The 26,310-nt window shown below is 38.4% G+C and overlaps 1 protein-coding gene across 2 annotated transcripts in view; it reads right to left on the bottom strand.

Moving 5' to 3' along the window:
* The window catches only part of LOC120540794 (kinesin-like protein KIF20B), a 135,035-nt gene that overhangs the window by 89,350 nt on the left and 19,375 nt on the right, over positions 1 to 26,310 (bottom strand). For both annotated transcript variants that reach the window (XM_039771869.1, XM_039771861.1), the window contains exons 6-13: positions 25,087 to 25,271; positions 21,184 to 21,238; positions 13,742 to 13,957; positions 12,678 to 12,789; positions 12,519 to 12,590; positions 5,920 to 6,066; positions 4,117 to 4,279; positions 868 to 1,152 (exon numbers count right to left, since the gene is read on the bottom strand). In XM_039771869.1, the coding sequence (XP_039627803.1) occupies positions 868 to 1,152; positions 4,117 to 4,279; positions 5,920 to 6,066; positions 12,519 to 12,590; positions 12,678 to 12,789; positions 13,742 to 13,957; positions 21,184 to 21,238; positions 25,087 to 25,271 (1,235 nt within the window). The remainder of the gene's footprint in view (positions 1 to 867; positions 1,153 to 4,116; positions 4,280 to 5,919; positions 6,067 to 12,518; positions 12,591 to 12,677; positions 12,790 to 13,741; positions 13,958 to 21,183; positions 21,239 to 25,086; positions 25,272 to 26,310) is intronic.

Genomic DNA, 26,310 nt, shown 5'->3' on the forward strand with positions numbered 1-26,310 from the left:
TGTATGTACACTGCACAACCATGCCACTTCCTGTCCTCCTACCTGGAAGGAGCTATGAAGCTGAGCATTAACTAAGTTTAGTGGCTGCATCGAGTGAAAGTAAAAATGGTAATTTCCTAACATTTCTCTAAAAAATAAACTATACATACTTTATTCTATGTAACAATCTTTATATATTTTAAACATTAGGACTGGTTCAATTACATTGCGGTTTTACATCTTGCACTTGGATATTGCAGTATTTTTATATTCTAGACTTGGATATTTTCTGAATTACGCACACATAAAGCATAATTAATTTTGGGAACAGGACAAGGTCTTCGCCTGGGAAACTGTCCAGTTAACTTTGCTAGGATAACCGTTTGCTTGCACATGACTTCTAAGAGGCCATCTTTGCTACTATACAACTTAATAAATAAAAATGCAGATACATGCATGTTACAATATTATTATACACACCATTTTCCACAACTATGTATTACTACAATGGCCTTATGCTTTATAGTCTATCAGACTGCCCGTCTTCAGCATGCCAATCCTTGCCTTTTATTCCACATGTTCATTTCTAATTAGGCCACCTTTCTTTATTATGTGCCTAACTGGTTGCATGTTAAAGTAATCTCAAAGATCGGCACAACCACTTCATCATGATCATGAAGCCCGGCATTTTGGGAACTTCCCCAACTGCAAAATGTGTATGTTGGGGTAAAAGACAATTTCAAATATACACTGTATTAGTGTGAGTGGGCCCTTCAGTGGACTGGTGCCATGTTCAGAGCGGTTTCCACTTTGGCACCCAGTTAAGACTGGATAGGTTCCTGCCCCCACAACCCTGAAACAGATTTGAGGTTATTATTAAATAAATACCTCATATGATTCTTTGGTAACAGTAATGGTATCTTCTTGAATAGTTTCAACCTCTTGCTCCTCATCTATCATTTCCTCAGTCTCTCCAAGTTCCTTATCATGTTCCTCTTCTTCAGCCCCATCATTTTCCAAAACATCTTCCAGAGTCACCTTCCAATCCAATAAAGAGCTACTTCTTGCTCTCCAAAACTGTTTTTTATCAGCATTGTCAATAATGAAGGAAACCTCTCTGGCTGATCTAATTGGAACAATTGGGGGAGGTTTTACCCCATTAAGAATCACAACCTGAACAGAAATGACAAAAATAATAAACAAAACAAAATATACTTTACTACTTGTTAAAAACATTTAATAACATGCAATTAAACTTCTCAGAGGAACGACATTTGAACCAGAACCTGTTTTACCATATAGGCATATCATTCAAGGAGGTTTTTTATCCAGCACAAAAGCCTTGCCAACTTCAAGTAAATGCACTGAATAATATTTCATAAATAAAAGTATAAATCTTGTGCCATATGGGAAAACAGGTTTATGAAACCCAAGAAGAAAGTAAATGAGTGAAAAATATACCTGTAGTATTACACATAACAAAGACACTGGTATACATTCAGAGAACTGCTTTAAGGAATTCCGTTACTTTTAAAAATTCAAATTTAAATTTTAGGTTTATGTTCCTTTCCCAGTCTGCCATTCCAGAGGCACTGTCCCTGATGTCCATGCGATGTTGCAGATGCGTATCAACCAAGACAGTCCTACAACACCCAGAGCCTTGAGGAACTCCAAGCGTATCTCATCGACCCCAGGGGCTCTGCCACCAAGAAGAGTTTTGACGACCTCGGTGACCTCAGTCCCATAGATGGAACAGCCCCAGGTCCCCGCCTTCGGCCACCACCCGATTCACACTGCACCCAACCTTCTTGGCCCCTCCTATAGGTGGTGAGCCCATGGGAAGGGGGACCCACGTTGCCCCTTTGGGCTGTGCCCGGCTGAGCACCATGGGTGCAGACCCGGCCACTAGACGCTCACCATCGAGGGAAAACGGCATCCAAAGTTTTTATTCTTCATGGTAGGTTTTCTGAACCCGCTGTTTGTCTCGTCCCTCACCTAGAACCAGTTTGCCTTGGGTGACCCTACCAAGGCCATAAAACCCCCCGACAACAGAGCTTCTAAGATTAGTGGGACACGCAAACACCTCCCCTACGATAAGGTGGCAGCTCGATGAGGAGAGCTCAAGGCTCTGGATGATGTAGGCCTGTCTTGGTTGACATGCCTCTGCAACATCACATGGACATCAGGGACAGTGCATCTGGATTGGCAGACCGGGGTGGTGGTCCCCCTCTTTAAGAAAGGGGACCGGAGGGTGTGTTCCAACTACAGAGGGATCACACTCCTCAGCATTCCTGGAAAAGGCTATTTGGGGGTCCTGGAGAGGAGGGTCCGTCAGACAGTCGAACCTCGGATTCAGGAGGAACAGTGTGGTTTTCATCCTAGTCATGGAACAGTGGACCAGCTCTACACCCATGGTAGGGTCCTGGAGGGTGTATGGGAGTTTGGCCAACCAGTCTACACGTGTTTTGTGGACTTGGAAAAGGCGTTCGACCTTGTCCCTTGTGGAATCCGGGTTGCTCCGAGAGTATTGGGTACCGGAATTCCCTGATAAGGGCTGTTCGGTCCCTGTACAACCAGGGTCAGAGCTTGGTCCACATATCCAGCAGTAAGTCGAACCCGTTTCCGGTGAGAGTTGGATTCTGCCAGGGATGCCCTTTGTCACCGATTCTGTTCATAACTTTTATGGACAGAATTTTCAGGCGCAGCCAGGGCGTTGAGGGGGTCTGGTTTGGTGGGCTCAGGATTGGGTCACTACTTTTTGCAGATGATTTTGTCCCGTTTGCTTCATCAGGCCGTGATCTTCAGCTCTCTCTGGATTGTTTTGCAGCCTAGCGTGAAGAGGCTAGGATGGGAATCAGCACCTCCAAATCCGAAAACATAGTCCTCAGCTGGAAAAGGGTGGAGTGCCCTCTTAGGGTTGGGAGCAAGATCCTGCCCCAAATAGAGGAGTTCAAGTATCTCGGGGTCTTGTTCACGAGTGAAGGAAGACTGAAGTGGGAGATCAACAAGTGGATTGGTGCGGCGTCCGCAGTGATACGGGCTCCGCTTTGGTCTGCCGTGGTGAAAAAGGAGCTGAGCTGTAAGGCAAAGCTCTCAATTTACCAGTCGATCTATGTTCCTACCATCACCTATGGTCATGAGCTGTGAGTAGTGACTGAAAGAACAAGATCGAGAATACAAGTGGCTGAAATGAGCTTCCTCTGCAGGGTGTCTGGGCTTTCCCTTAAAGATAGGGTGAGATGCTCAGTCATCCGGGAGGAGCTTTGAGTACAGCCATTGCTCCTCCGCATTGAGAGGAGTCAGATGAGGTGGCTCGGGCATCTGATCAGGATGCCTCCTGGATGCCTACCCAGTGAGGTGTTCCGGGCAATCTAACAGGGAGGAGGCCCTGGGGAAGACCCAGGACACGCTGGAGGGACTCTCAGCTGGCCTGGGAACGCCTCGGGATTCCCCAGGAAGAGCCAGTAGAAGTGGCTAGGGAGAGGGAAGTCTGGGCATCTCTGCTCAAGCTGCTGCTCCCGCAACCCGATCTCAGATAAGTGGAAGAGGATGGATGGATGGATGGATTGATGGGTTAGTGTTCCGTGGATAACATAGCAGATTCACAAGAACAAGAAACAATTTATGTTGGGCTATAAAGAAGGAATTTACTAGCAATAAGCCAAAATAAAACAAAAGTTTTAAGCAGCATTTAATTGAATGCCCGCCAACTTAACAAAACCTGGGATTACGTACCTAACCTGATTTTTTCGTGGCTGTATGTTGAATTTTTAATTATTCATATATTATTTACGCATTGCTCCCTCAAAAATCGTTCATGGCAATTATGCGATTGCAGGTTAGAACAGATGTCTACAGTGAATCAAGTCTGCAGTGGATTCTCTGAAATTTAGACCATAGAATAACACAAGTGTAACAACTAGTGACATCTAAAAATGCCACTGTAACACTGATAATTGCAGTCATCAATAAAGAAATATGTTTCAGTACTTCTTTGGGTGAAATTGTATGAAGTTAATACATGTGTGGGGTGACATACAGCTTATGTTAATTGCCGATACGTAAATTTTTATAGCAGTTTTCTTTAACTTAAAATGCATTTTGTTAAAAAAGAAAAAAAATTTAGAAAATGCATACCTTTTGAGCAACTGAGGAAAATTTTAGTACATTAAGGGTTTCATCATACATTGAAGCACACTGATTAATATTCACAATCATGCAAGCTTTTCCTCTTCCACAGAAAAAACTCTGAAAATAATGAGTTAGCTTGCTCTCTCGAAAGGGCACATGTTGTAGAAGCCTACAAAATTAAGCAATATTATTTTAGAATATCGCAGTTAAACAGGAATAACATGTGCAGTACTTGTTGCAGCTTTCTGTTCCAACCTGATTGCTTAATTATAAACAAATCCCTACCAATAAAAAGTCTTAATGATATTGCTAGTTAAGATTTTCATTCTGCCATGTCAGGTACTCCTTTCCAAGAGTAGCATCCAAATTCCCTGAAATGGGTAGTAATTCTCAGTCCTTTATTTTTTTCTTCAAATACATTATTAAGCCAGACATTTCACAATGAACACAAATAGACGTAAATGGAGATAAGGAAAACTTCTGCTTTTTGTCTTTTGCATTGTATTGCTACTGAGGAGCAATTTAAACAGTTGCATTTGCTGCTTTTAAGCGCAGCTAAAATAACCAAGTAAGGATTGAGAATCTTAACAAGTGAGACAACTAAAATGAAGTCTAAAAATGTTGACTAAGCTGCTTAAACTGATTTCTCATTAAGAAACCGAGTTTGAACAAAAAACAGTAGCCACTACGACCCTCCAGACCCCTTCCAAAAAGGAGGTGGATCAGGCTGATCAATCAACTCTTGTGGGATTATCATCATAGTCTGCATCATCAGCAGTGATGCAGGTCAGACTATGAAGTTCAGAGTAAATGAGTAGTTGTAGATGATCTAAAAAGGATCATCTTCTATGGTATTAGCCTCTCTCCACTGGCTATCAGAGAGATGTTGCATTTATTTATTTAAAAAAAGCCTTGCATGGTCTTTCTCCAGAAAACACCGGCAACCTCATCCCTACGAAGCACAGATATCATTGAGGTTATCTGGACAACTAGTAGTCTAACAGAGACAGCTTTTTAAGTTATTGCTCCTAGACTTTAGAATGCCCTCCCTGTCCAAATCAGGTCTTCATTATCTATTAAGGTTTTTAAAACCCTGCTTAAGGCCTACTTGTTTTCACCTGCCTTTCACTGTGTATATGTTCCTTTGTATAGCACTTTGGCTCAACATCTGATGTTTTAAATGTGCTTTTACAAATAAATGACTGACAAAACAGTTATAATTTGAATATTTACTTTGTGTTATTAAAGCTATGCTGTATAAAACAATAGTGTCTATTGATGACTGGCATACTATGCTACTGCCAATATTAGTCCAGGTTTAAGGAGAAGAACAAAACAAAACAAATGTTAATAGCAGTGTCTTGATAATGCACTACAACACAGATTTCAATTTGTGCTATTGTACAAGAAAACCATAGGCACAATCAGACCATTGGCAAATACTTTTCTGATGTGACCGACTACATCAAAACTTGCACTACTTCCAGCACAATAGACAGTAATTGGATTTTATGTAAATGAAGGCAACAGCTGAAAATCTTTGAAATAGTTGTGTAGTATTACACCATTTTAAATTATACTGACGTTTTAAAAAGATACAAAAAGCACAAATTATGCATACATAAGATGCAGTACTGTATTGTTACATACACACACACACACACACACACACACACACACACTAGTAATTAGTGAAGATTTACTGCAAACAACAATACTGGTATTAAAAAAAAGTTTACTTAGTAAGTAAAACATGCTTAAAGAAAACATTACTGATTATATAAAAGGAACAATTATTTCAGGCCTTACTTTGACCTCTGATTATGCCTCAAAGCATTTATACATTTGCCCAGAATCAAGAGGGAGGTGTTGATATTTCCAGCTTCCTTAAGACGGCATCCTTTATTTTGAGTTTTAGCACATCTTTCAGACCCAGCAAGATCACATAAAGATAGTCTATAACAAGATCAACAACATATGCATTAGTAAGCACATATCAACATTAACAGAGTGCCCACTTTGTACTATGAATTTTCATTTTCAAACCATTTTTAAATTTATTTACCTACACTGATTAAACCAATAAGCAAAAAAAAAACAAAACAAAAAAAAAACAAAAACCCTGGATATTGGTATTTTGTATAAATATCCCCTGCTTTAAATTTACTTTTTTATTGTCTATATAACTGTCTTGCTATGGACTGGTGTCCATTCACTATTTGGCTTGTTGCCAATACTGCTAGAATCTGACTAGCTATAAACATGAACTAGATAACTATGTTATACTACCAGTTTATTCATCTGTCTGTCTGTCTTACAAGAAAACTGCAAGCATCTTAATCTATTGCAAAGAATTTAAATCGTGAATAATGTAAAACATAACAAATTTGAGCACCATTACTCAAATTTATCATGAAACATGCCATTTACTTCTGATTGAAACTAATGAAGTACAGAGTCCATTTTAGAAGTTCAACAAGTAATTTGTAAATAACTAAATAAACAACAAAATAATAACCAGAGAATGGTGCATCCCAACACAAAATAGAATGAAGCACAGTAAGCTCTTAACCTCGGAGAGCTTCTGTAGTAACTGAGAACATATTACCAAACAGGAGAGCCTAAATGACAGATAACCGAGGCAGGCAAAAAAAAAAAATGTCACGTCGGCACAAGAAGAAAAAGCAAGTCACCACCAAATATTTCTGATTCTAATGCATCCTACACAACAAACAGATAATAGCATCTCCTGTACAGTGTGAGACATGAAGAAATACTACTCCAGGTTGTTATGAATGCAAAAAAAACCCACACACACACGTAAAAGTGCCCATATTTGCAACCAGTACCAAAGTGTATTTTCAGAGATGCTTCTTCTATGATGGAATAAAGAAAAGCGACAATTTCCATAGCACTATGAATTAAAATAATTCTTATAAACACTCATGGCACATTAAAAACACATTTTTTTCTTCAGTACAGAGATACACTGGAGATACGCGATACGTGTGGTTGCACGTCTCTAATGTGAAAGCATAAGCCCAGCATACAATAAAAATAAACTTGCGCAGATCTAACTAATCTGCAAATATAAATGCTTTCATAATTTGTTTAATTTCACTTTCGCTTACATGTAAGCACTATACAGGTGCCGGTCATAAAATTAGAATATCATGACAAAGTTAATTTCAGTAATTCCATTCAAACAGTGAAACTTGTTTATTAGATTCATTCATTACACACAGACTAATGTATTTCAAATGTTTATTTCTTTTAAATTTTGATGATTATAACCGACAACTAATGAAAGTCCCAAAATCAGTATCTCGGAAAATTAGAATATCAATTAAGACCAATGCAAAAAAAGGATTTTTAGAAATGTTGGCCAGCTGAAAGGTATGAACATGAAAAGTACAAGCATGTACAGCACTCAATATTTAGTTGGGGCTCCTTTGGCCTGGATTACTGCAGCAATGTGGCATGGCATGGAGTTGATCAGTCTGTGGCACTGCTCAGGTGTTATGAGAGCCCATGTTGCCCTGATAGTGGCCTTTAGCTCTTCTGAATTGTTGGGTCTGGCGTATTCCATCTTCCTCTTCACAATACCCCATAGATTTTCTATGGGGTTAAGCTCAGGAGAGTTTGCTGGCCAATCAAGAACAGGGATACCATGGTCCTTAAACCAGGTACTGGTAGTTTTGGCACTTTGTGCAGGTGCCAGGTCCTGTTGGAAAATGAAATCTGCATCTCCATAAAGTTAGTCAGCAGCAGGAAGCATAAAGTGCTCTAAAACTTCCTGGTAGATGGCTGCGTTGAACTTGGACCTCAGAAAACACAATGGACCAACACCAGCAGATGACATGGCACCCCAAACCATCACCGACTGTGAAAAACTTTACCCTGGACCTCAAGCAACATGGATTCTGTGCCTCTCCTCTCTTCCTCCAGACTCTGGGACCTTGATTTCCAAAGGAAATCGAAAATTTACTTTCATCAGAGAACATAAAACTTTGGACCAATCAACAGCAGTTTTGTCTTTAGCCCAGGCGAGACGATTCTGACGCTGTCTCTTGTTCAAGAGTGGCTTGACACAAGGAATGCGACAGCTGAAACCATGTCTTGCATACTTCTGTGCGTGGTGGTTCTTGAAGCACTGACTCCAGCTGCAGTCCACTCTTTGTGAATCTCCCCCACAGTTTTGAATGGGTTTTGTTTCACAACCCTCTCCAGGGTGCGGTTATCCCTATTGTTTGTACACTTTTTTCTACGACATCTTGTCTTTCCTTCGCCTCTCTCTATATGTGCTTGGACACAGAGCTCTGTGAACAGCCAGCCTCTTTAGCAATGACCTATTGTGTCTTGCCCTGCTTGAAATAAAATCAACTTTGTCATGATATTCTAATTTTATGACCAGCACCTGTACTAAAGACAACTTTATTTAGCCAGATGAAACTCACTTGTCCACCAATCCTTTATAAAAAAAAAAAAAAAAGAAAGAAAGAAATGGTACTTTTATCAATATACAGTGGTGTGAAAAACTATTTGCCCCCTTCCTGATTTCTTATTCTTTTGCATGTTTGTCACACAAAATGTTTCTGATCATCAAACCTATTTAACCATTAGTCAAATATAACACAAGTAAACACAAAATGCAGTTTTTAAATGGTTTTTATTATTTAGACAGAAAAAAAAATCCAAACCTACATGGCCCTGTGTGAAAAAGTAATTGCCCCCTTGTTAAAAAATAACCTAACTGTGGTGTATCACACCTGAGTTCAATTTCCGTAGCCACCCCCAGGCCTGAGTACTGCCACACCTGTTTCAATCAAGAAATCACTTAAATAGGAGCTGCCTGACACAGAGAAGTAGACGAAAAGCACCTCAAAAGCTAGACATCATGCCAAGATCCAAAGAAATTCAGGAACAAATGAGAACAGAAGTAATTGAGATCTATCAGTCTGGTAAAGGTTATAAAGCCATTTCTAAAGCTTTGGGACTCCAGCGAACCACAGTGAGAGCCATTATCCACAAATGGCAAAAACATGGAACAGTGGTGAACCTTCCCAGGAGTGGCTGGCCGACCAAAATTACCCCAAGAGCACAGAGACGACTCATCCGAGAGGTCACAAAAGACCCCAGGACAACATCTAAAGAACTGCAGGCCTCACTTGCCTCAATTAAGGTCAGTGTTCAAGACTCCACCATAAGAAAGAGACTGGGCAAAAACGGCCTGCATGGCAGATTTCCAAGACGCAAACCACTGTTAAGCAAAAGAACATTAGGGCTCGTCTCAATTTTGCTAAGAAACATCTCAATGATTGCCAAGACTTTTGGGAAAATACCTTGTGGACTGATGAGACAAAAGTTGAACTTTTGGAAGGCAAATGTCCGTTACATTTGGCGTAAAAGGAACACAGCATTTCAGAAAAAGAACATCATACCAACAGTAAAATATGGTGGTGGTAGTGTGATGGTCTGGGGTTGTTTTGCTGCTTCAGGACCTGGAAGGCTTGCTGTGATAGATGGAACCATGAATTCTACTGTCTACCAAAAAATCCTGAAGGAGAATGTCCGGCCATCTGTGCGTCAACTCAAGCTGAAGCGATCTTGGGTGCTGCAACAGGACAACGACCCAAAACACACCAGAAAATCCACCTCTGAATGGCTGAAGAAAAACAAAATGAAGACTTTGGAGTGGCCTAGTCAAAGTCCTGACCTGAATCCAATTGAGATGCTATGGCATGACCTTAAAAAGGCGGTTCATGCTAGAAAACCCTCAAATAAAGCTGAATTACAACAATTCTGCAAAGATGAGTAGGCCAAAATTCCTCCAGAGCACTGTAAAAGACTCATTGCAAGTTATCGCAAACGCTTGATTGCAGTTATTGCTGCTAAGGGTGGCCCAACCAGTTATTAGGTTCAGGGGGCAATTACTTTTCACACAGGGCCATGTAGGTTTGGATTTTTTTTCTCCCTAAATAAAAAAACCCATCATTTAAAAACGGCATTTTGGGTTTACTTGTGTTATATTTGACTAATGGTTAAATGTGTTTGATGATCAGAAACATTTTGTGTGATAAACATGCAAAAGAATAAGAAATCAGGAAGAGGGCAAATAGTTTTTCACACCACTGTAGACACAATCTCCCACACATTTTTGACCTACCACAAACAACATCGCATGAGGACTTCAGTGATTTTGCATCTCTTTGAGCAGTAGAAAATGTAAATACCTTTTACGAAATCCTGGGTGGCAAATACACAGGCCATAAAGAGCTAGACGTAGACAAAAAATTGATCGATATTCACAAGCCTGGTCTGCAATAGAATAAAAATCTTGTAGTAGTTTAAATTCCCTGCTTTATCCATCCATCCATCCATCCATCTTCTAACCCGCTGAATCTGAACACAGGGTCACGGGGGTCTGCTGGAGCCAATCCCAGCCAACACAGGGCACAAGGCAAGAACCAATCCTGGGCAGGGTGCCAACCCACCGCAGGACACACACAAACACCAAGTACACACTAGGGCCAATTTATGCCCCAGTAAAAACAATTTATTGAAAATATAAAAAATATTGAAAAGCAATGTAGGGAACACTAAGACAGAGAAGTTCTTATCTGTTGCACATCTAAATGACAATCGTCATCTTTCAACCCTCTCAAACAAAAAGTATTTATTGTTTGGAAAATTTCTAGGATTAAAACACTTGGAAAATCTTATATAGATAATGTCTTTACATCCTACAAACAAACAGTTACACATCAAATTTAACTTCTCATTACATAATTTTTCCACTACTTTCAAATTTAAAACTCTGCTAATCGGAACATGTCAAATTTTCCTCACGTCTCACCTATTTCTTTTCCAGAAGAAATATTGATCAGTCTTGAAGACTCAGATAGCATCTCTATAATGATTAAAAAATTTAAAGTCCCTTCACTTCAAAAATCCCAGGGTACGGTACGGAAAAGACCTTTCACTTAATATTTCAGAAAATAAGTGGATGGCAGCTGTGCATAGAATATACACTAGCTCAATACTCGCAAAGCATTTAGTCATTCAACTTAAAATCTTTTAATCGAGCGCATTTATATCATTTAAAATATTAAAGTATCCAGTGCAAGATTCAACTTATGATCATTACAATCTAGCTGTAGCCTCAGTAAGCCACATGTTTTGGGCATGATCCAAATTAAAATTATTTTGGACATAAATCTTCAAATGCCTAATAGACAGCCTTGGTGTCACAATTACTCCTAACCAGATAGATTTAAAGTGGAGAAGGACAAACAAATCGTAATTGCTTATTGCATACAACGACAGTTGATTGACATGCATTGACTATTGATTTTTGTCTTCACAGTAGGATGCAAAAATTACCTTGCACAGGGGGAAAAGGCAGAATTTGTAATGATGAGCAATAAACTGCCATTGTTGACATGGTCACTGCTGACAATGCCATATGACTCCATGAAATCTGGAACAGGAGTTCTGGCAGACAACACAGTATTTGACAATGTGACAAGTGTCAGCACAGCAACAAAAGCATAAACTAACCATGAAGGGCTTATACAATGTCCCATTTGAGAGAAACAGTGTACATGTGAAGGAACTCAGATACCTATGCATGCAGTGTGTGATGTCTCAGATAAAGAGGAAGACGAGCTGTTTATTGATGCAGTAAGAAAGGAACAACCCTCTGAAGCTGAACATGGCCTTCGTAGACATATCAATTAAGTTCATAGACACGCTGCCGCTAAATATTCACAGGCAAATCCACAACTTAATACCAGGAATGCCTGTTAAATATCTGAGATTCACGAGTACTGATTTGGGTAGTGAACACTTCGATGAATGAAACCTGTTATCTTTACAACGGTTGACAAACAAGGAATGTAACTTGAACACAACACATCCTCCACATACGAGCCTGATTGAAAGAAATAATGATAATCAAATCCTCGATGACAGCAACACTCATAACAGTCACAAAACAATTACATTGGCAATCATGTTACATTATTTTTGAAATGTTTCCTTTTCTTTTTCATAACTTCTTTAACACACTACTTCTCCGCTATGAAGCATGGGTATTTTGCTGGTCTTAAAATATAATCGGTTAAATACATCCTTTAATAAATTCAAGCAGTTTACAAGTCATTTACAGCATGTTCATTTTCTGAACCCTCATTTGCTACTGTAGAGTCATGAAAAAGTAATGACTCTGAAGCAGTGGGAAAAAGGCAGTAGCTGAACATTGATGCAACAGCAGTCCACTGAAGGGTACACACATGCATATTTGTCTTTCAAATATAAACTGTTCAAGATTAAGGAAAAAAAGTCAAAGGAGAGGGAGGAATAAATTATAACTAAAACCAGTTGTTTCATACTGTGTGCATACTTACTCACTAACGTGCTGTACACGAGGAACACCAAAATCTTCAATGCGTAAAATTCGGATAGTGAAAATGCTGTGGCTGAAAAAAAAATTTTGTGAAATGATTACTTCCATGCTTAGAACATTGCAATGGAACTGGGGGCTGGGGAACACATTTGTAGAATACCTTCTATTGGAAAGATTGTTGAGTTTCGTGCAAGAAATACTTTGGTTTTTTTTGCCAAGTTTTAGAATTTTATATGCTTCCTCTGCATCAGACACTTGAATCCACTTAAGATCTGAAATAATAAAACACAATAGCATTAAAAAGATTAGTATTGTTTTTATCTTGATTTTTTCCTTCTACCAACATCTGCCAAGCAAGTCATCCTCCCTACTACATACAATGTAGCATTCATGAAAAGTGCTATGGGAATCCATATCCCTGTATGCGACAGGATTCCACAGAGGGAGACCAGTAAAGTTGAAATGCACAAATTAGATTTCAAATAAACAAATAAAATAAACATGGCAGAATCATAGCCACCATACTACATGCACTTCAGACCAGGTCATCTACCCGAAACTGAGCATGTTTGGGCCCAGCCAATGGATGTGAGACAAACCAGGAAAAGCTTGGGTTGCTGCTGGAAGAGGTGTAGGGGAGGCAAGCAGAGGGTGCTTAACCTGCGGTCTGAATATGGATCACCCGAATGCAGTGACATGGACCCTGTGTTGTAAAATTGCCATAGTCCTTCAGATGAGATGTAAAACCGAGGTCCTGACTCTCTCTGGTCAATAAAACTATCCCTGGACATCATTCATAAAGAGCAGAGTGTATCCCAATATCCTGGCTTGTCATGCTGTCACCTTAATCATCCCCTTTGTCTAACCATCTGTCTGTCTCTTTCACCAACACCAAATTCTCTCAGCAGTGAGAAAAGCACTATTATTATTAAATATTATTTTCTTAAAATGATATGGGTACTTGGTATACCGATAAGTGTGCAATTTCAAAATGAGGAACAATTTTTGGCTTGAAAATGACCAGACTCAGTAAAGTATAAAGATTTTGTTTTCATGATTAGATTAGGTGACATTAACAGTATTTTTAAAAATTTAAAGACAAATAAAAAATGCTTCATTTAATAACAAAAAGTTCAAATGGCTAATTAATATACATCACAATTATATAAAAAATAAACTTGAATAAACATTTAACTTATCCTAAAAAAAAAAGGGGGGTCATACCTTTAACATAAGGGTTGCCTTTAACATCTTGTGCAAGCCGCAGAGAATTTCTCCTTAATGAACCATTTGACACTGGGTCAAGCAAATCATAGATATTCTCATTATATATTTCACAGAAAGAAACCCACAGTGAAAATTTTGTTTGGTTTCCAACATTTAAACTGAACCGTTCTGGATTATATAGTTGATTCTCTGCTAAAACATCACTTGAAATGCCTAAAGTGATGGGAAGGAGAAAAAAGGGGGTATATTATAACTTGTATATTACCATACATATACAGTACATACACACATTTAGATGCATAAAATGTCAAATGACAGCTGCAAGCCGTGTTAAATTGTATATGTTCCCCAACATAAAAGGACACTGCAAGTTAACCAAAAACTGTTGCCATCATTAAAATATTCTTCAATTTACAGCTGAAACTATTAACTGACATGTCTAAAATTAAAACAAAACTTCTTGACTATACATGTGTTTATGGCTTTCAGAAGTCTTCCATTTCAAATTTATGCATAAATATAAGTAAAAAGTGGATGTGTTATAATATCAGAAAGAGAGAGACTGTCTTTGGGCTGTGGCAGGAAACCGGAGCAACAGGAGGAAACACATGTGCTCATAGGGAGAAACGTAAAGTCTATGTAAGAAAAACACAAGCCATGAACCTAAAAAATAAATTATCATTCAAAAGAGGAATAGATTCCTGACGGCTATTACTGCCAGTGGAAATGTTTAGTGCAAGTCTTAGTAAAGCTAAGAGAAATACATTTTTGGGGTACAGTCCAAGAATATGTACTTTTGAAAGGGTAGTATGAAAGTAGTAGTCACATGACTAAGGGCACCAGTTAAGTTATAAGTACTATATATCAAAGAAAATTGCATACATTCCCCAAAAATACCCCACATCTCTGTATAACTCGCATACTGAATACACTGAATAACCCATATACACAGTTGCACTCCTCCATTAAAAATGAACAATTAACCCACAACTGACAATACAGATGCTTGCACATGCAAATGATTGCACCATTTATAATGGTGAAGTTGCTTACCATAAGTTACTCACTACTGAACAACAGTGTTACCTCATACAAATGGCATTTTGTAAATATGATAATGTTCATCTAACTGTTACTTTGTCAGGGCTGATGAATTTGGTTCTTTAGAGAAATGAGAAACTTCGCATTATTAACCAGCTGCCTTATTCACATGTAATAATTCTCTAGTGTGTTCACCTTTAGATGTGCACTGTATAAGCACTAGAACTGCAGATCACAGCTTAACTAAAAGACAAAGCAGTATAAACGGAAATAACTTAATTACCATTTCAGGCGTTCCTAACACTTCAATACAGCTGTGCTCTTCGGTGACCTTAAATATGGTTATACTAAAATATTAGGGAATTAAATCAGCAATACTCATTACATTCACAATTTTATCAGTAATAGCAAAACAGACTCGAACATTGGCTAAATAGTGACAGTGAGGCTGCACCTCTGAATTAGAATTTTGTTCATTCAGTTTGTCAAGGTAAATACAAAGGTGGCAGTTTAGCAAGTAATTTCTTAAACTATTTAATCTATAAAAATGCCAGTTTTAGTACATTGGCATATTTCAAACATCTTGATGTAGTTATTTACGGAGTGTCACAGTCTCACATACTGACCATTTGTAGACCTCCGCCCAATATACACAGTAATAAGGGAAGACCAGCTCCCTGGCTAAATGAAACTATGCGATCATTGAGCTGCGCCTGTCGAACTGCTGAACGCCATTGGAAAAAAGATGGACCGATTGTCTCTAAACAGATTTTTAGGACTTCTCTTTTCAATTTCCAGGCTGCAGTTAAGAAAACTAAACAAGATTTCTTTGCCGATTTACTATCCCGTCATTCTAAGAATACTAGGGTCTTATTTAATTCAATTAATGCAGCCATTCACCCTCAATCTGTGATGGGATTAAATAGCACTGCTCATTCATGTGAGCAGTTTCTATCATTCTTTCTTAACAAAATTGATACTATCCGCTGTGGCATTGTTCAAACTGGCTATAAACTTCCAACCGTTAATCATGACATTGTCCTATTGGAGCTATTTTTAGGAAATTTAACATTTCTTTTCACTGCTATGCTGAGGATACTTGGGTTTATATTCCGGTCTGTAACTATAATAGCAATAAATCACCACCACGACGGTCTTTCTATACCAAGAAACCTGGATAGCTAATAATTTTCTTGATCTGAATTAAAATAAAACTGAGGTGCTTATAGTGCGTCCATCAGCTAAAGCCCAAATTGGTCTTGGACTTCTCAGCTCTTTTTCTGTCTTTTGCAAACCTCAAGTCCGCAATCTAGGTGTTATCTTTGACAGTAACCTCTCTTTTGAGAAACAAGTTAATTCTGTAGTCAAGAGTTGTTTTTTTCAGCTTCATCTTTTAGAGAAGATCAAGTCTTTTTTTTTTTTTATCTCCTAGGGATCTTGAGAAAGCTACTCATCCTTTTATTTTTTTTCACCTCAATTACTGCAACTCGCTGTATTCTGGGATTAACAAATCCCTGATATACAGGTTACAGTTGGTCCAGAATGCTGCCACTCGCTTTCTGGTTGGGGCAAGAAAGTATGACTCTGTTTCTTCTATTTTAGCTTCTTTACACTGGCTGCCTATCAGTTTTTGAATTGACTTTAAAATATTGTTGCAGTCAGGTATATTTTGGAATCAAAAATAATGCAGGCTTTCTGTGTAAGCATTTGCTCCCCAAAGAAAAAACAATGCTCACGTACCCACCATTAGCCTATACATTTATCCAGATGCTGACTTTGCTTTATGGTCAACCTTTTTTAATGTATTACAATTTTCAAACTGGTACAGGGGGACTGGATGTCAAGAGAGTCCCATTTGCAGTGTATTTTATCAGTTACCTTAATATTAAACAACATTTAAAACAGTGACACATTTCTGCAAGATTTCTGATATTGTTATCAAAGTACCATGAACTCTTAACGTATGTAGGCAAAACCCACCAGGACTGAAATTACACCTCCTGGTGTTTTAATACATAGACATGATTCATTATATAGTGCATATGTTTAAGTACACAGTGTACATATTTCAGTATAGTGTATGCACAATTAATAATTAATTCATTCCTGATGGCGATTCATGTTTTTCCACACACCTCTGGCAAAAAAAAATGTTCAAAACTGCCACCTGTAGACTTTTTTTCACACCAATACATTATTTCTGCACCCACTTACAAAGCCAAGAATGTTGGACTGAGTTTCTCCTAATACCTCTGACATACACATTGCAGCTCTTCCACACCTTCTGCAATCATTTCTGTATTTCCTGCATTCACACGCAGGCCTTTTACTTCTGAACTACAGTAGTTCTCCATTTTACTACTCCACCTCACGATCAATATGAAATTGATACACAAGAGATCCTTTGGCAATCATTCATGCACATCTTTCTCCATCACTATCACAAAAGGACTTAACTTGAAATGAATCCTTTGTACAGCTTCACATTTAAGTCAAATCTGCTGTTCTCAACACCACTCATGCTTCTTCAAACAGACAGAACACTAACTATTCATCCACACCTAACTTTCTTAATGTTCACCTCACTAATTCTCATGACAAACTGTCACCTGCCACATGCCTTCTCCAGATCAGCTTCTTTCCCTTCACCTTATAATTTCATGCATTTAACTGATAAATGTCAACAGTTTGTTACCGAGGTATTGCAATGAAATGTTACAAATTTCCTTAAATGCTAAGTGAATGAGCAGTTCAATCTTCTGTAAACAATATACATAAAATTTTTAATGAAATATTAAGTAAACCTTTATTCAAACAGAACAATGTGGTCTTTTATAAGCAATTTCTCAGAAAAGTAAGATAAAAAACAGACCATTAACACATTTAAAGGCTTAGCATAAACACAAACAGTGCTCACTGCATTTTTATAAAATAAAACTAAATGTAATTTCCTAATTTTGCAGGAAACACTAGCATATTAATATGCTCTTACATGAGGCATGAGTTTGATGAGCTGCAAATGAGACAGGAAATACTAAATACATACTCTAAAGCACAGTTGGAAGTACAGTAATTCCTCGCTATATCGCACTTCTAACTTTCACGGCTTCTCTCTATCCCGTATTTTATATGCAAGCATATCTAAATATATAACGCAGATTTTTCACTGCTTCGTGGGTTTTTGTGGACAATGGGTCTTTTTACTTCTGGTACATGCTTCCTCAGTTGGTTTGCCCAGTTGATTTCATACAAGGGAAGCTATTGGCGGATGGCCGAGAAGCTACCCTATCATCATGTAGTTAAGTTCTGTGTGTTGATTGGCTCAGCGACGGAGTGCCGAATTCAATTCCGCTGCGTTAACCAGGAAGTCTTGTCTCGCTTATTCAGCATCAACGTGTTTCGCTGTGTAAAGAGTTAACTTTTGTTTTCATCTTTGTGCATAGTCAAGCTCTTCTTTATGGCTCCAAAACGATCTGCTCCTGTAACTGCTTCAGGAGCCATGCCCAAGTGCCAATGGAAGATGCTAACGATTGCCTAAAAAGGCAAAAAAGTTTTGGATATGTTGAAGGAAGGGAACAGCTGCACCGCTGTAGGACGCCATCAATGAGTCCACGATTCTTTTTATTTAAAAAGGAGGAAAATAATAGATCTACAGCCGCAGTGTCCTTTAACCAGGGCGCAAAACGAGTTGTAAGTGGATGTAATGAGGGGTAGTCCGGATGGAATCTGCTTTAGAAATTTGGATTGAAGACTGCCGGAAGAAAAACAATGGCGGTGCTACACAATCACCTGAAGAAGCTCCTTTAGAAGAGCTGTACCACTCTCCTTTGTTGTGCAGTAAAATTAAACTCATCGTTAATCGCACAAGTGTTCGTGTCATACGTACGTACGTACGTTTAGCGTCATTGTACACACATTTTACTTTATACAATTGTTCTTGCATTGTACGTATTTATTGCTGGTGGCCTGTCTATCGTAATGGCTATAACATATGTGATATCAGAGACGCCCGATATCTTTAAAATAATATTTAGGTTTTACTGTATATAAACAGTAAAACATAATTTCAACGAATCTTACCTAATATCTAAGAAAATACAAAGGGTTTATACTGTATAACTATGCGGGAAATGTTTATAAGAGTGTGGGAGAGTTTAGAAGGGCTTAAAATATATAAAAATAACCATATAAACATATGGTTTTTACTTTGCAGATTTTCACCTTTCGTGGGGGGTTCTGAAACGCAACCCTTGCGATCGAGGAGGGATCACTGTATATAAGAACACAGGAGTCACGCCACTATTTATGTAATTGACTTCTGAAAAGCTATTGTAAATGCAATGAAATTTTCTAAATCACAAATAATAAAAGGAAGTAACATGATGCAGCAACACACTTTGCAGTGACAGTTTAAAAACTGAGGGAGCAAAGGAGCCCCAGTGCTAAAAGACTAGTGACCCTAAATGAACAGCACAGAATAAAACTAGCCTGCAGATAAAAGTAATTGTAGACCGCTGTATTAAATGTGTTAAACATTTGACTATTTTTTTAACCTGTAGAAAAATAAAGTCACATCCTTATTTGCATTGACTTGCATTTCAGTCCTTTAAGCGGAGTTGGTCAACCAATTAGGTGACAGACGGCTACCTACGGTGCAATTATACAAGGGGTACCATTCATACAAGTTAAGGGGCATTCGCCCAGGACACTGGGAAGGAACATAAACCCCTGGGGCCTCATGCATAACGGCGTGCGTAGAATTCACACTCTAACAAGGCGTACGGACAAAAGCAGAAATGTGCTTGTGCACAAAAAAAATCCAGATGCATAAATCTGTGTGAATGCCAACTTCCAAGTTCTTCCGCTACATAAATCACGGTCTTCGTGCAAAGTAACGCACACGCCTGCTGTCCCTCCCCGTCTCCTCCCAGAATTACGCCTCTTTGAATATGCAAATCAATATAAATAGCCCTTAAGCTCAGCGTTCTATGAAAAGGCAATGGCAAAAGAACGGGGGAAAAAATAGAAGAATTTCAGCGAATACCAAGTGGAGGCAAGGAAAAACGTACTATTTGTTGGTTTAAACAGTAGTATAAACAACAAAAGGAAGTTGATCGAGTGACACACCATGTCGGAAAAACTCGAAAGCTCAAGTTCAAAGTCGCACAGAGCCCAAAATAAAAAAGAATAAGTTGTCACATATCAAAGTCACCATGAAAAGGTGAGTCGTAGCCCACCGTCTGAGTGTCATATGAAAGTTTATAAGGGTACAAAGAGGGAAAGAGGAAAAAAAAAAAACAATAGGCACACAGTGAGGATAAAAAGCATGAAATGTCAACTTTAATCTCTAAATTTCCACTTTAATCATGTAGTTTATTTTGTAATTAAAGGAGATCATAAACTTAATCTTAAAATCGTTTAATTTACTAGTTTCTCAAATTCAAAATCAACTTGATGGATTGATGAAACGTTCGTACGTAACATTTTTGTGCATACGCACCGTTTATGCAGGAAGCCCCTGGTCCTTGATGTCTCATAGTACCGACTGAGACACCTAGGAGTTCGGAGCTGCTGATGATCTTGAATTAACAATGGTGAGGGAGTGGAAACAGGGTGGCAAATTTAGCCATGGTGATCTGGAAGTGCATTCATAATGCAGGCTACAAAATCAATATAATGATAGGAGTATTAGAGTAATTTTAAAAATTATCAAAATCAATACTCGTCAATATTTCAATACTTTTAATAACCGTACACACACAGCACAAGATATGCCTCAAGGAAGGTCAGAATAGACAGCAAATTCCAAAGTTGCTCAATCCAAATCAGGATTATGGAAGACTGGGAGTTGCCATATGCAAGACAGTAGACCACTGCAGGGCTCACTAACACACAACTATACCCACAAAGGGTTAACCTGGAATGGCCAATTAACACCTTTTGTAGATGTGCAAGGAAAACCTATACACATACTAGAATTATGTCACACAACTGCTATATTTTATAATAAGTTAATTAGACAAACTTTGCCATACCTAACAATTAACATATAAATGAAATGTGCGGATACATTACATATATTTAACTGTTCAGGTCAAGAAATTACTAAAAAAAGAAGAAAAAAAAAAAAAAAAAGTGCCTTGTTTAGGGTATAGAATACCTGCGCATTGATGGATATGCTTCGGAATACAAATATGCTAACTCCACAATAAATGTAACGCAACAGGAAACCAAACTTTCCAGAATCAAACATAAAGCATAAATCAATTCTGAAAGTAATGCAGTAGAAATGAGAGGTAAACTGAAAACTTATATGTTTCATCATATTTCTGTAAACAAGTACAGAGATAAATCAAATTAGCTAAAAAATAAGAACAGAAAAAACACAAAATACTTACTCTCTGATCTTGATGACTTGTTTATGACATTCAACAGGCTGCTCTGTGAGTCGATCTGTAAATAAAGTAATTTATTGAAGAACAAACTACTTAATGCTTAAGTTACTTTAAATAATAGTTTAAGGACCAGCTATTTTTAAATCTTTACTAGTTTGACCCCTCAAAACTGCAAATCCAAATCATTCACCTGGTGCAATCCCTCTAAAACAATTAAGAAAAAAAATATTAGTTGAGAAAAATTTTAAAAAAGGTACAAGTCTGCTCTAAGAATAACCCAAACACACACACACGCAGACTAGCAAAAACAAATGTCAGAAATTAAAAATATTTGCGCATGGAAAGCTGGAACTTGGTGACATTTTTTGAATGTAGGACCACGATACCTATGTCTGCAATGTCTTAAAAGTTAAGTCATTTTAAAACAGAGTATGTAACATACTACTTTCTCAGAGTGTGGGAATGTGATTTGGACAAATAGAGATATTTGTGTACTACAAGTAATTATCTGCTTTGCCAATGTGTTGCAGAAAGCATCTATACTGGTTTGGAAGTGGGATAATGGTTTGGGGGCATTTTAGCTATGGAATCAGGAGTTAGTATTGTTGTCTCACAGATTGCTGTTTCTCAGCACACAAAGAGATGTTCAGTAATGTTATTACAATGATTCAAGGGTGATTCATTCCAAGTTCATTTATTCAGACTAGGTTGAAATATTGGTGTTAAAATCAAAATTTAAAATGGCAGACCTTTTCGAAATCTCTAGTTAGATCTTCTCACCAACATTTCAGCAAAAAAAAAAAAAAAAAGCTTTACAACATTTATATAGCACATTTTCATACAAATAATGTAACTCAAAGTGCTTTATATGTGCACATAATTGTACAAGTGTGCACATCTTAAATCTGTGCTTTGTGCAGGCACCTTTACTCAGTTACAACAGCTAATCTGCTCAAGAAGCTTCTTACAACATAAGCGCCCTATGTACCCCTCTCTTTCTTACATTAGGGTTGAGTCAAATTATGATTGATCTAGTACAGAAAGTAAAATTTGGAGTGTCCGAACATCAGGCAAGTGTGAGGTGGAAGAAGATTCAAGCACTAGGTCCAGCCTAGCCAGAACTGGTCAAAAAGCACATGGCCTGAATATTACAGGGGAGCAGGCCCCTTTACTATAACAACCCATTAGTCGAAGAGGTGCAGTAGGAAAGCACAAGACTGGCATAAATTCATAACTATACAAAAGCCAAGTTTCTCTCATTCCATCAATTCCATTCAAAGACTAGGCAGGTTCAGAGATTCATTAGCTCAAAATGTAACCAATATACAGTGCATTCGGAAAGTATTCACAGCGCATCACTTTTTCCACATTTTGTTATGTTACAGCCTTATTCCAAAATTTATTAAATTTAATTTTTTCCGCAAAATTCTAAACACAAACACCCTATAATGACAACATGAAAAACGTTTACTTGAGATTTTCTCAAATTTATTAAAAATAAAAAAATTGAGAAAGCACATGTAAAATTGAGCTCAGGTGCATCCTCTTTCCCCTGATCATCCTTCCAGATGTTTCTGCAGCTTAATTGGAGTCCACCTGTGGTAAATTCAGTTGATTGGACATGATTTGGAAAGGCACACACCTGTCTATATAAGGTCCCACAGTTGACAGATCATGTCAGAGCACAAACCAAGCATGAAGTCAAAGGAATTGTCTGTAGACTTCCGAGACAGGATTCTCTCGAGGCACAAATCTGGAGAAGGTTACAGAAAAATTTCTGCTGCTTTCAAGGTCCCAATGAGCACAGTGGCCTCCATCATCCATAAGTGGAAGAAGTTTGAAACCACCAGGACTCTTCCTTGAGCTGGGAGAAGGGCCTTAGTCAGGGAGGTGACCAAGAACCCGATGGACACACTGTCAGAGCTCCAGAGGTCCTCTGTAGAGAGAGGAGAACCTTCCAGGAGGACAACCATCTCTGCAGCAATCCACCAATCAGGCCTGTATGATACAGTGGCCAGGAGTGGCCAGACGGAAGCCACGCCTTAGTAAAAGGCACATGGCAGCCCGCCTGGAGTTTGCCAAAAGGCACCTGAAGGAGTCTCAGACCATGAGAAACAAAATTCTCTGGTCTGATGAGACAAAGATTAAACTCTTTGGTGTGAATGCCAGGTGTAATGTTTAGAGGAAACCAGGCACCGCTCATCACCAGGCCAATACCATCCCTACAGTGAAGCGTGGTGGTGGTGGTAGCAATATAGTGTGGGGATGTTTTTCTACGGCAGGAACTGTTAGACTAGTCAGGATAAAGGGAAAGATAACTTCAGCAATGTACAGACACATCCTGGATGAAAACCTGCTCCAGAACGCTCTTGACCTCAGACTGGGGCGACGGTTCATCTTTCAGCAAGACAACAAACCTAAGTATACAGTCAAGATATCAAAAAAGTGGCTTTAGGACAACTCTGTGAATGTCCTTGAGTGGCCCAGTCAGAGCCCAGACTTGAATCCGATTGAACATCTCTGGAGAGATCTTAAAATGGCTGTGCACCGACGCTTCCCATCCAACCTGATGAAGCTTGAGAGGTGCTGCAAAGAGGAATGGGCGAAACTGGCCCAGGATAGGTGTGCCAAGCTTATGGCATCATATTCAAAAAGACTTGAGGCTGTAATTGCTGCCAAAGGTGCATCGACAAAGTATTGAGCAAAGGCTGTGAATACTTATGTACATGTGATTTCTCAGTTTTTTGATTTTTAATAAATTTGCAAAAACCTCAAGTAAACTTTTTTCACGTTGGCATTATGGGGTGTTGTGTGTAGAATTCTGAGGAAAAAAATGAATTTAATCCATTTCAGAATAAGACTGTGACATAACAAAATGTGGAAAGAGTGATGCACTGTGAATACTTTCCAGATGCACTGTAAAAGCACCATATGGCCATCTAGGTACACTGGATGCCTAGATTCTATGAAAGAGTTACTATCCATTCAGGTTGTATTGGTAGAATTTGCTACACTCATTTGCTTTAGGCACATGAAGAATCTTAAGTTAGAGAATGTTAATCTAGAATGCATGAATACAAGCATAAACCACCTCTCTTGCTTGTTTTGATACATTATCTTGACACATTGTGGTTATAAATATAAAGATGCGAAGTGTTGGCATTTACCCACAGTAGCAGCCATCCCCTTTGTGACAGGGTGGTAAGTGTCAACACATGAGGGCAATGGTGGGGAACTGGAACACTTTGGTCATGTGTATGCGGTAAAGAGTCTGAAAGCGAGAATGGTGACACCCCCCAGGACCTTTCCTTGATAAAACATGAAAAACAAATCTTAGGCACCTTATTCAATTCAATTCAATTCAATTCAGCTGTAATTTCATTAAAGTAGTAAACAATCCGATTCCTTTTAGTTACTCCATACTCATTTTTGTTGTGCAAGATGATTCCTTCTGCAGTCAGTGCTAACATCCATGTAAATATAGTGAAATTTTGTGGACAAGTTTCTCCATTTTAGAATGTTCCTTGTATGTTGCATTTCCTCAAATGAATAATGCTGGATCTCTCAGGTGAATGTGTATACAGATCTATGAAATACATTTCTAAGGTCAAAGTTGTTGTCTGAAGCTAGAAATTAATTCAAATACCAGGAAGCCTGATGGGAATATTGGTCAGCAACTAAATTGTTCATAATGCATGGAACATGAAGATTACAATACCACAATATTACAAACCCATAATACCACTGACAAACAAATAATGCCTTTAGTGTAGATCGCCAATATTTTTAAAAATCACAGAGATGCATCATCATTCAGGTCCAATACTTTAGTTATTGCATTAGATCTAAAAATATACCAAACATTTTGAAAAAGAAAGCACACATAGTAAAATAAGGTCATATTACCTCCTTCATTAGACGAAAAACTGAACCTTTATTGGTAATTTCTTGTGCCCGTTGCTCTTTTGTAAGTCTGATGTATTCACTACATCTTTGGGGTTTGAGATCCATTTTCTCATATAACCGGTCTTTGATGGTGTTAAACAAAACATGTAGACATCTTGGAAGGATCCCTGCATTATTTTCTGGGCCTGTGCAAATAAAGAATAAAAAAGATACATTTCTAGAATTGTAAATACACAAAATATGCCTTCCTTAAGTAAATTATATACAGTGAATTCAAAAAAATTATTTAGGACCCTTCACTTTTTTCACATGTTGTCGCAGACTTGTGCAAAAATCATTAACAGAAGTATTCAGAACCTCTGCTATGACAAGTTAAATTTGGCTCCATTGAATCCCATTCTATTAATCATTGAGATTCCCTAAACGTTATTTGGAGTTCACCTGTGGTCATTTCAATTGATGGACAGGATGAAGAAAGGCATACACCCATCTAAAGAAGTTTCCATAGTTAACGGTGTATCAGAGCAAGCCAGGAGGGTGAAAGGAATTGTCTGCAGAGTACAGAGACAGGATTGTGCCTAGTCACAAACCTGCAGTATGGCCACAAAAAAATAAAAAACACAACACCACACACACACACACACACCTGGAGCATTGAAAAAAATTCCCCAAAACAGTTACCTTCATAATTTTTAAATGGAGGAAGTGTGGAAGAACCATGGCTCTTCCTAGAGTTGGCCACCCCACCAAACTGAACAGCGATGGAAATAAGGGCCGTGATAAGAGAAGTAACCAAGGTTCCAATGGTCTGGCTGAGCTCCAGAGAAAATGTATGGAGATGGGAGATATTTCCAGAAGGAAAGCCAGTAAAACGCGCAACTATATGAGCTTTATGAAGAGTGGCCAGATAGAAGCCTCCTCTCAGTAACACACACACATGAAAGCCAACTTGGAGTTTGCAAAAAGGATCCTAAAGCCAAACTGTGAGAAATTAGATTCTCTGGTCTAATGAAACTAAGATTAGTGCCATGTCTAGGAGAAACCAGGCACAGTTTATCAGTTGTGCAATATTTCTCAAAAGTTGAAGCATGGTGGTGGAAGCATCATGCTGTGGGTTTTATTTTGAAGTGGCAAAGACTGGGAGACAATACAGGGTTCTTAAAAAGCTTAATGGAGTATGGCATAGAAATACCCTAAATGAAAAACTGCTCCACAACACTGAAT

This window comes from Polypterus senegalus, chromosome 1 (assembly GCF_016835505.1).
Source record: "Polypterus senegalus isolate Bchr_013 chromosome 1, ASM1683550v1, whole genome shotgun sequence".
Lineage (NCBI taxonomy): Eukaryota > Metazoa > Chordata > Cladistia > Polypteriformes > Polypteridae > Polypterus > Polypterus senegalus.